This window comes from Monomorium pharaonis, chromosome 4, assembly GCF_013373865.1.
Source record: "Monomorium pharaonis isolate MP-MQ-018 chromosome 4, ASM1337386v2, whole genome shotgun sequence".
NCBI classification, from domain to species: Eukaryota; Metazoa; Arthropoda; class Insecta; order Hymenoptera; family Formicidae; genus Monomorium; species Monomorium pharaonis.
Window position 1 is genome coordinate 20,696,045 of NC_050470.1, and position 12,407 is coordinate 20,708,451.

The 12,407-nt window shown below is 34.8% G+C and overlaps 1 protein-coding gene and 1 long non-coding RNA gene across 3 annotated transcripts in view; one reads left to right on the top strand and one right to left on the bottom strand.

Annotated features, from left to right (window-relative positions):
- Nucleotides 1–12,407, bottom strand: part of LOC105832083 — a 45,631-nt gene that overhangs the window by 9,245 nt on the left and 23,979 nt on the right. The window contains exon 1 of one of the 2 annotated variants that reach the window (XM_036286161.1): nt 1,699–2,999. The exons of the other annotated variant lie outside the window; for it this stretch is intronic. Within the exon in view, the coding sequence (XP_036142054.1) occupies nt 1,699–1,740 (42 nt within the window). The 5' untranslated portion in view covers nt 1,741–2,999. Of the gene's footprint in view, nt 1–1,698; nt 3,000–12,407 lie in introns of those variants that run through there. 2 annotated transcript variants of the gene reach the window in all.
- Nucleotides 7,149–9,140, top strand: LOC118645307. The gene is made up of 3 exons (XR_004963063.1): nt 7,149–7,797; nt 7,916–8,131; nt 8,488–9,140. It is a non-coding gene; the product is annotated as an uncharacterized LOC118645307 (long non-coding RNA).

The following is a 12,407-nucleotide window of genomic DNA, read 5'->3' on the forward strand; positions in this document are numbered from 1 at the left end:
TTGGACGGTTCTTGCATGTGATATCATCTTGGGTTTAATTAACTCTCTGCAGTCAGTCGAAAACGCCACATTTAAATTTAAGTATATAATCATAAAATATATAATTCGTAATGTATATGTAAATTAAATATCATCAAATTTATAAAATTATATAATGTAAATTAAATGTAATAATAATATTAATAAACATATGTACATTGCATACATTAATTATTTATTTTACTAATTAAAAATTATTAATAATACGTCATATCGTGTTAAATTTTTGCTATATTTTTCCGATTACTTGTGATGACAGCTTGGTGCTCGATTTCTGCTATGTTTTTGCCGTCACAATCGATAAAGCAGATCGCGTTCTATATCTGCTGCGTTTTCGCCGGCATGTCATGACGGCAGGCTCTGCTCGATTTCTGCTGCATTTTTGCTGTCAGTACTTCATGTGACACATCGTGCTGTATCTTCGCCGCGTTTCTGGTGTCGCAACGTGATAGCATTTCATGCTTCGTTTTTGCTGTCTTTCTGCGTTTAGAGTTTAATTTGTCAGATTGTGTTCGATATTTACTATGAATTTGCTGTCATGTTATGGTAGCAGATGATATTCGATTTTTGCTGTATTTCTATCAATATTTTCTGTTGATAATCTATGCTGTTAGAAACTAAGCTTAATGAGGAAGCAGCAGATTGAAATCTGCTGCGATATCATGCTCGAGTTTGCTGGCATATTGCCGGCAAGCTGCTAGCATTTTGCTTGCTGGGTATTTGTATTAAAATACTTATTCGTCAGTTCAATATTATGTCTTTTATTTCTTGCCCAATATCAATTTCTTGTCTGAGAAAAGCTTAATGAAAAATTAAAATATAAATCCCAACCAAAGAATAAACATCTATTTTTATAGATTGGCGCATATCTCTTCATATCATTATTTTCAACACTCTAATAGGTTGGCGTCATCAGAATCAACCTGTTAGAGTGCGTTGGTCTGCTTGGGTTTGCTCCGAGTAGACCCAGAACAGACAAAACGAACAAGGCTAAAGTCAGAGCTGTCAATTATCAATATATGAAAGAGGTTAAGTGTACATAAAAATGCTTTAAAAAATTAATATAATTAAAGTTACATTAAGAAGTGGTAAAATTAAAGGAAAGAAAGTGTATTGAAAATAAAATAAACGTAATAAATTGTAATAACGAATTTGCTAAGCATCGATAACTATTATATCTTATTTAATTCAATAAAATTGATATTAAATAATTTTTGATATTTTTTTACAGTTCTGTACTATGTTTCAGAACTGAACAGTCGTATTACAAAATTATTTACTCAGATTCAATAATACCTTACATAACCCAGCGAGAAACGATAATGAATTCGACATCAATTCGACGTCGAATCGACATCGAAATGATGATTTCGATGTCGAATCGATGTCGATTCGATCTACTATTTCTCAATGGGAACTTCGATCGAATCTCTTTTTGGATATTTAACACTGTTGAATCCAAATTTGTTTACGTTTTCCGTTAGCAGGAAATCTAAAAAGACGAAATCCTTGTTCTGCACGATTGCGACAATTTTTCGCACAACAGCCTGGCATTATTACACATATTTTTTATGATACATCAATTCCACCTTCCTCTACCTTCCCCATCTTCCACTTCTACTACTATTCACTCACTCTTCTCGTACAACACACACTCACACATATTTCGTGACTCCAAAATGGCGCCCATGCGAAGACCATAGAACTTATACTACTGGAAGCACAGACTTCTATAATATACTAGACTGCTAACCTTGATTCCCTAGGCGTACCAGTATATAATGTACATGTTGTACATGACTGAATAACCGATCGGAATGTGTCATCTACTATGTATGTACATTGTTCGTCAAGTGGAATGTATATGTACATATATATATGCCAATAAATGTCACATATAGTTGCTACGAGTAATTTGTGGACATTTTTAAAATGTTTATATATATATATATATATTTAAAGAATGATACTTAATAATACTAATAAATATCATTAATATTAGGTTATTTTATACAAAAATGCTCTTAAAATGAGGTTATATCATTTGTCCTTTAGTTTTAATACTTAAACGAAAAGAAATGTATACCGCTTTTTTATATATGTATATTTGGGCAGCCTTTTATCACATACCTTGGTTATTGTCATTTTATCTTTTTCTTTTATATTACAAGAGCAAAAGAATGATACGTTTAACGCATAAGTACGCATAAGCGTCCAAGGAGAACGCTCTCATAATCACATAATATATGTATATATTGTATCATACATCTCACTCACTCCTCTAGTAATCCATAGTCGTAGGACTATAAAATATTAGCCACATTCCAATCGGTAATTCAGTCTGCCGCCTATGAGCTCCTATTTGTACATACTTTTCGGGTACACACTAAATGGAGAATATATAACGAGCCTAGCAGTCTAGTATATTATAGAAGTCTGTGACTGGAAGGGCAATAGTGTATACCGTCCGTATGCCGAAACTGTGTCTAACATCTGTGCGACAAGGATAGGTAGAACATGACTTGACATGAAATGAGACAGAACTAGTTTTCTGTCTCATTTCATAACTTTTCCTCATAATGCGCGTGAGCGCCCGTATTTGTAGGTATGAGACAGAACTAGTTTTCTGTCTCACTTCTTGGACACACTTGTACGGGTTTTTTTCTCCTTCCATTAGTATAAGTTCTATGGCGAAGACCTTCTTTCCCATAGACATAGTAAGTATAGACCGAGCATTCTGCTGTATAAGCGTTGATGCATACGAAAAGAAAGAAAAGATATATGAAGAATCTCTTTCTCTTTTTAATGCCGGAGGAGTGGGGAGCACTTCTCATCTCCTCACGTCGATCCATCATTTCCCCTGTCAGGCTCTCCCTACTACGATGATGTCAGAGAGAGAAAGAGATTCTTCATATTAAAGACCTATAATCAAAGATTCGCCAATGGCAAACACAATTTTGATTGGTCACTTGAGTCACATGGTTTATCCGCCATTGCGTACCCACGCTGGACGAGGAAGAGGGGAGAGTGCTCTGTGTTGAGCAGTATAGGTTAAAGAAAATGTGTCAGAAATTATAAGGTAATTCAATCTCTGCACTCTCGAAGGTCACTATATTTTGACGATACACTCAGAAAGAACAAGAAAAATTAAATTTGCATCTGTTATATGGCTGCGTACAACTTGGAGCAGGCTCGCATTGTTTACTATCTCCACTACTCCAGATCCCAGCCCCAGACCCCAGCCCCCGGCGGTAAGGAGCCAAAATCCATAAAAAACTAGGGGAGAATGTTGGCAATGATGGAAAATCTCTAGAATCCATAAATTTATTTCTGAAGTTGACAACACTGTTGTGCTTTCGGGAGTAGCATGGGATGCGTGTAGTGCAGAACCGTGATTGTGACAGATGGTGCGTGAAAGACCAAAATAACCTCGCGGAGATGACAGGTCAGCAAGACGCAGGTTAGTGCTAAATATTAAACTTTAATGAGATTATTAATTTAGGATCTTTACGATACGAGTTACTGTAAACTGACATTGCTGTTTAACTCTGGCTACATTTATTATCTAAAGATTATATTTTTCATAAAATTATGTGATTTTACTGCGTGTTTACTTTAATAATTCAATTAATAAATACAACCGGAGTTAAACAGCAAAGTCAGTTTACAGTAACTCGTATCGTAAAGATCCTAAATTAATAATCTCAGATCAGTTTTCCTGTAATAGTCGATATTACAATGTGAAATAATATTATTATCACCAAAATACCAAGAATAATATGAGATGATTATTATTTCTTAAAGGATACAAATGTATAAATATTTTTTTGTAAAGATTTAATGATCATACAGACCCATCAAAAGTAAAAGATTAATTACTAATTAATACAGATCTATCAAAGGTAAAAGATTAATTACTAATTAATCTTATATTTTTGATGGATCTATATAATCATTAAATCTTTACAAAAAAGCATTTATACGTTTATATCTTTTAAGAAATAATAATTCTATATTATTTTTGGTATTTTGGTAATAATAATATAATTTTACATTGTAATATCAATACTATTATAGAAAGACTGATCTGAGATTATTAATTTAGGATTTTTACAACACAATTGACTTTAGTGTTAAATTAATTAATAAATACAACTTTGGTTTTATTTATTTATTTATTTAATTATTAAAGTAAACATGTAGTAAATATCACATAATTTTATAAGAAAGATAATCTTTACATAGTAAATGCAGTCAGAATTAAACAGCAAAGACAATTTACAGTAACTCGTATTGTAAAGATCCTAAATTAATAATCTCATTAAAGTTTAATATTTAGCACTAACCTGCGTCTTGCTAACCTGTCATCTCCGCGAGGTTATTTTGGTCTTTCACGCACCATCTGTCACAATCACGGTTCTGCACTACACGCATCCCATGCTACTCCCGAAAGCACAACAGTGTTGTCAACTTCAGAAATAAATTTATGGATTCTAGAGATTTTCCATCATTGCCAACATTCTCCCCTAGTTTTTTATGGATTTTGGCTCCTTACCCCCCGGCCCCAGCCCCCATTCAGTCTCCGTATGGGTACAAGATGGTGGATAGCAGTCATGGTGGGGGGCGCATTGGCGCATCTTTGATTATAGGTCTTTACTTCATATATCTTTTCTCTTTCTTTTCGTATGCATCAACGCTTATACAGCGGAATGCTCGGTCTATACTTACTATATCTATGTTCTTTCTCCTTCCGTCGTTCATCTACAGACCTTGCTGGCACCAACGTGACCCAATAATGGATGCATAGACTTACGGAGAATTCACATCTTGGCAGAAAGGCAGAAAGCAGAAAAGCAGAAGCCAATCAGAGGTCGTACTGGTAGTAAATAAAGCAGAAACTGTCGACTACCAACGCGAGTTCTGATTGGTTTTCTGCTTTTCTGCTTTTCTGCCAAGGTATGAATTCTCCCTTACTTACTAGAATAGACTGCTTATGAAGGTAGTGGAGGTATCCGTCACTGAGAAAAGGATAACTGCCCTTACGGAAAAAAACACTAAAAATAACACTTAAAAAAATACTTAAGTTAAGTATAATTTGGGATAAGGGGTAAACACTCAATTCAGTATAAACACTCAACTTAAGTGTTCGCTCTTTAATTTACTTTTAATTAAAGTGTTATTACTCTCAACTTGAATGTTCACCATTTAATTAAGTTAACTTCAATGTTAATCCTAAATTTAAGAGTAACACTGAAATTAACACTCAATTAGATGGCAAACATTCAAGTTGAAAATAATACTCAAAGCCAGCTGAACACTCTAGTTGAATGTTTATTTTAGATATTCGTTTTATGTCTATTTCTACCAATGCAGATTAATTTTAATCTTGGTTGAACTTGCTTTTTTGCTTTTGTTTTTATTTAATATTTTTTAATCCAATGTTTGAGAGTGCACACTCAATATTAAGTGTATACCTTCAACCGATAGATGTTGAGTGTACATCCCCAACGTTTCAGTGTTCACACTTTATGTTGGAAGTATACACTCATTGAGTGTCATATCCAAATGTTGAAAGTATACTTTTAAATATTTAGTATTTCAATCTAAACTTTAGTATAAACACTCAATCATTGGGTGTACACACTCAATGTTCGGGTATAAACACTCAATCTTTAGTGTAAATACTCAAGATTTGAGCGTATACACCTAAATTTGGAAGTAAACTCCCAAAATCGAGTATTAACACTTAATTTTGAGTGTAAACTCTCAAAATTAGAATATTTTTTCCGTAAGGGTGTCGTTAAAATAAGGTTCTTCCTCTTTTTAATGCAGAATAGTGGGGAAGCATAGCGACCAATAACGGTATCAGAACGTGAGCGTGTTGTCATAGTATGCGTGTTGTCGATGTGAGCTTCATGTGAGATTGAATAACCAAAACGGATATTTTGGGGTTAATGAGTCTAATGTGTAAATAATTTTATTTAAATAATTGAAATAATGGTGTTGAGTTGCTGCGTATGCGAAGTAGAATATGAAAAAGACCTTTCTCGCTGCTACGAAGTTACGCCCACTAGAAGAAGATAGCAACCCATATTAACGACAGTTATCCTTTTCTTAGTGACGGATACTCCCACTAAGGCACTATAAAAGTGAGTATTCTCACGTCCGCCATTTTTCTTCAACTAGTCAAGTAACTAGCATGATGTTTTATATATATAATACATCGCAATAACTTTTACAGTCTCAAGATCATAAATATCGTGTCTTCGTTTTATTGTCGCATAAAGTTTGGCGTTTCCAAACATTATTGACGTATATATGTACAAAACATATCTAACTTTTCATGCTAGTTACTTGCTAGTTTGAAGAAAAATGACGGACGTGAGAATACCTACTTTTCTAGTGCTCTACTCCCACCAACGTTTTTCCACTTCATAAGCAGTCTATTCTAGTGAGTCTATGAATGGGTGTGATCCACTCACAGACTTCTATAATATACTAGACTGTTAGGCTCGTTATATATTCTCCATTTAGGGTACGTTCGGGGAGACACTATTAACGCTACAAACGCTAATGCTATCTGAACTGTTCATAGAGCCAATAGCGCGATAGTGATAGCGAGTTCCACGAACAGCCATAGCGTAGCAAACGCAGTTGCGCAGTTGGTTAGCCACTGTTAGCAATATTAACAAAATGTTTTTATATATATATTAATAATTATTTATGTTAACTATGTTACTTATATTTATTATAAATTTTCTCTAAATATATATATATGTAATACTTATTTATTTATATTTACTTTATATTAAATATTTTAATAATAATAAAATTATTATTATACAATTAAATTTTTTAATGAAAATTGAAATTATTGAAAATCACCAAATAAAAATTATTAAAGTTATTTACGATTTTATTAAATAAATTTTTTAATTTTTAAATAAATTAAATAATAATTAATAAGTCCTATATATTACTCTTTAATTAAAATTATTTTATATGTAATAAAATAAAATAATTTAAACAATTTCCTATAAATTTTTATTTTGTTCCATTTTTCTATATCAATTCAGAATCAAATTAATTAATTTATATTTATTTTATATAATACTGTATGTTTGAAGCTTTATGCCTAATATTATTTTTTAATGTAAATTTATGTTCTTTTGCACTATTATGTCGTATACGTCGCTCCTGAATTGCATTAATTATTTAAACTAAAATGGATTACATTAATAATCAATTTAATTGATAATAATGATACTTAAGTTGTTTACATATTTGCAATTGGTACAGAAAAGGATTGCATTTCAAGACAAACAATACATGCAGTCTAATAAATTAAAATAATATATTATTATATACATATTTTGATAAAAAATAATATTAAACTCAAAGATCCAGTCTTGATCACTTTGATAGAAATATATTAATGAAATATTTCACAGAAACTTTTATATTTGATCCCTTTTCTCTTGTCATATGGCAAACGTGGAAGAACATGGGAGAACGCTACGTTACTATCAGACTGGGGCCCTATTCTTGAAATAGTTGCGCATACGTAAATAGCAAGTTGCGAATGATCGCAATGGAAAATCCCTAGAACGGTATTCTTGACTGTCGCAAGCAGTAACGTATACGCAATTTTTCGTGTACGATGCAACGAATGGTTCAGACCATTCGTTTCATGAGAAACGTATACGTTTCGATGATGAAAAGCAATAGTAAAAGCCTCCGCGTACCATTACATATTAGGTAAACATAATATTTTATAAATTAAAAATAGAAGTATTGAAAATTTACTACACATTGCGTTTTTTGCAAGTGAATCCTATCAATTGAATATTAATAAAAATATTCATATTGGTGTTAGTCAGCCAACAGTCTCCCGCTGCATCCACAAAATTATTGATGTTGTAACAAGAGAAGAAATAATGAAACAGGATTAAGTTTCCCAGTACGTTAGCAGAATTGAACACGTTATCCTGGAAGCACTCGCAATACATTTATATGGAATAACTTATATGCAAAAAACGTGCTATGGTTTATCTCTACAGGCGCTATCCACACAACAATTTGCTTTTAGTAGGTAAGGTGTTAAGAGAAATAAATGACGAGTAATGTAATGCATGATTTAATGTTGAAACTTGCAGAAAATAATATATATTTTCTGCAAATATGTATATATAAAGGAGTAAAAGCCTTAGTGGTGTAAGTCAATTGTTTAAAATATTAATTTGTGTGCATAGATGCAATTTATATATTGTATAGATTGCATCTGTGCACACAAGTCAATATTTTAAAAAATTTAACTTAAACCACTAAGGCTTTTATTTCTCCATATATTAAGGAAATTTTCAGAAAATTATTAATATAAAATCCTAATTTCCCCCACAAAAACAAATAATATCATAAATTTTTACGTTAAAATGTTTTGGATTGCAGGTGATTCAAGGTATTCTCTCAGGCCTTGGATGATGACTCCTATAATAGGTGCTATTAAAGGTAGTCCAGAAGCTGAATATAATACCAAACAAATGAGATGTCGTGCATTAATAGAATAATGCAATGGAGTTCTGAAAATGCGGTTTAGATGTCTATTGAAGTATAGAATACTCCATTACTCTCCACCAATAGCATCTAAAATTATATATACATGTGCTGTTTTACATAATATGTACATTACCCAAAATGTGTCACTGAATCTAAATGACGATAATGAAGATGTAGATTTTGGGATGTATAATAACAAAAATCGTATTGAAAATGAAAAAAACGTCCGTAGAATTGATTTAAATATGGCAGCTGGTAGAAATAAACAGCAACTAATGATTGCAAATTACTTCTCGTAAATTATAAGTATCGTTTATCATTTAGTATAGTTTTTATCAATAGTGGATTCATATTAATTAGGAATATATCATATTTTAAGTCAAAAATTTTTCTTTATTCTTACAATGTATATGAATACAAATAAAACATATATAATATATAAAAGAATTATATAAAAGACTTTTAAATATTATAACGTATTCTTCATGGCATGTAACATTCCCACTTTTAAACATTTATTAAAATGTAAAATAAAATTAATTCTTATAATAATCCTTTTTCTTTAAAATTTACTAAAATTCTCATGTATTTATTTATTAAAAAAAGAAACGATTTAGTAAAATTTTATTTTATAATTTTAGACGTCTTATTAAAAAAATTAAAGTAGTAAACTATAATACTTGCTTTTTCATATATTAATATTGCGTATAAAATCTTTTTAACTCAATCTTACTCAGTCTTATTAATTTCATCTAACAATTAAACCTTGACAAGTTTAAGATCACAATTGTTGCAATATATTACATGAACAATCTTATTTTTTTACTTACAAAGATGTAATAAACATGTTAGATGTAACAAACAAGACTTAAATATAATAAACTCAATATTTTTTATAATTAATTTAAATGAGCGCATCTTAGCTTTATTAATTTTGTCGATGTTTGTAGGAATGTACGTAAAGTTGCGTACAGTTTCAAGAATAGGGGCCCTGTTCGTGAAGTTCGCAAACGCTATCTATTAACGCTAACGCTACCCATGCACTACCTCGAAAGGAAGTGCGTTGGTAGCGAGCAGTTATGACGTATAACGCTACCAGTAATGACGTCACGACAGCGCTTGATAGCGCTATCCAGCGTCTCCGCGAACAGCGGTAGTGCTGCGTAGCGCTAATAGCGAGCTCCCCGAACGCACCCATAGTGTGTACCCTAAAAGTATGTACAAATAGGAACTCATCTCATAGGCGGTAGACTGAAATACCGATTGGAATGTGGCTAATATTTTATAGTCCTACGACTATGGATTACTAGAAGAGTGAGTGAGATGTATGATATAATATATTATGTGATCATGAGAGCGTTCTCCTTGGACGCTTATGCGCTAAACGCATCATTCCTTCTTTGCTATTGTAATATAAAAGAAAAAGATAAAATGACAATAACGTTGTAACGAACCGTATTACTAGCGGCTGATAACGACCGCGCGGCCCGGCCGATCAACCGCCGGGCCGAACACCGGGTAACGCGCCCGCTATAAGATCTTCACGCCACCGAGATAACGCGCAACTCGGAGGCATACGTACTCCCCTCCCGAGCCAGCATCCCGATCCGAAGAGATACAGAATCGAGAGAAGATCGAGGACCACCGAACATCCTCGAGCAGCAACCGGGGACCATATATAAGGCCGCCCAGCAGCGACAGATTTCACTTCTCGCATCCCGTCTGAACCAAAGAAATCCTAAACGACCCGGTAATCGGCACAAAGTGTTCTCCGTCTTCCCCCCCCCCCAAGCGTTCTTGGAGCCGACGCCGTTTCCAGAAACCGACAGGCGCTCCGCGGAACTTCCGAAGAAATTCGGCGAACTCAGTGGGACGCAAAAACACCTGGGCAGCAATCATGTAACTTTTTCCTTAAAGCGGAAACGTGAAAAGTGAAAAGTTTTATGTAACTATCTCTTTTTATTGTGTTGAATAGAAAGAGACAGTAACTTGAAACTTTTCACGTTTCCGCCCTAGGGGAAAAATTACATGATCGATACCCTGCTGCCGCACCGCGCGCATGCCGATCTTCGAACACGGAAAATACCGCGCCTGCGCCGCGCACCCGCCGGCCACGAAACTCCGAGCATCGGATTCAAGGCACAGTGTATAGGAAAGAACAGTAGGTTCACTCTGCTGAAAATCGTGCTAATGGTCGTCCCTTGCGCACGATATGCACAACCAACAATTGGCGACAAAGTATGTTGTGCGTGTCTCCACCAATGGGACCATCTTGACGCTGGCGGTCGAAAACTTGCACCAATGATTAAAATCCGCGCACAACCAAAAATATGACGGATCTTTTAGTCATGGAGATCAAAGGCAACCGCCGAGTGGACGTACTGTTCTTTCCTATATTGTACTCGAAGCTCCTGCCACCCGTCCTACCGCGCGCACCGCGGACGCCCCGTCAAGCTAAACAGCTGACCGGCCGACGCGAAACATGTGTAAATATCGTTGTACATACCGCGAAACCAAAATCACTTTGTACGGCTCATGCCATTGTAAATAGCGTGATTTTAATGTAATGTAAAATCATAAATATAGACTTGTATCGTCAACTGAAATCCTAGTGTTTGCTATCTCTGAGCCTTTTTCGCCCTAGACCTATTTCCGACGAGCTAGCTTCGCGCGGAAAAACGGCTGTTACAAGGTGTGTGATAAAAGGCTGTCCAAATATATATAAGAAAGGGTATACATTTCTTTTCGTAAATATTAAAACTAAAGAACAAATGATATAACCTCATTTTAAGGGAGCGTCCCAGATGCGCACAGTAATAAACGGACACAGCAGGCTGAGTGAAACGGACACAGTAACAAACGGACACAGACCAAACGGACACAGTAATAAACGGACACAGTAACAAACGGACACAGACCAAATGCGCACAGAGCGAAACGGACACAGTAACAAACGGACACAGACCAAATGCGCACAGAGCGAAACGGACACAGTGCGAAACGGACACAGACCAAATGCGCACGGACCAAATGCACACGGACCAAATGCGCACACTGCACGTGCGCACGGACCAAATGCAATCCATGTACATTGCAAGCAGAGTAAAGTCCACATAGGTTAGCGACTTGGACGGGGTGGGTGCGGGAGGAGGGCCGAAGGCCCCCCTTGCACCCCCCCGTGTGTGTGTGTGTGTGTGCGTGCAAAGCATTCACTGCATCACATGGGTTTGCGACTTTCCGTGTATGCATTTGGTCTGTGCGCATGTACAGTGTGCGCATTTGGTCTGTGTCCGTTTCGCACTGTGTCCGTTTCGCTCTGTGCGCATTTGGTCTGTGTCCGTTTGTTACTGTGTCCGTTTCGCACTGTGTCCGTTTATTACTGTGTCCGTTTGTTACTGTGTCCGTTTCACTCAACTTGCTGTGTCCATTTATTACTGCGCATCTGGGACTCACTCCATTTTAAGAGTACTTTTGTATAAAATAACCTAATATTAATGATATTTATTAGTATTATTAAGGGTGCGTTCGGAGAGACGCTATTAGCGCTACCAGCATCAGTCCATCTTCATTACTCATTAAAAGCAGAACAAGGATAAACTGATGCTGATAGCGCTAATAGCGTCTCCCCGAACGCACCCTAAGTATCATTCCTTATATATATATATATATATATATATATAAACATTTAAATAATGTCAACAAATTACTCGTAGCAACTATGTGACATTTATTGACATATATATATATATATATTTGTCAAATGGTTTGTTCCGAGACACTATTCGATAATAATCGTCTGACCTGGAAACATT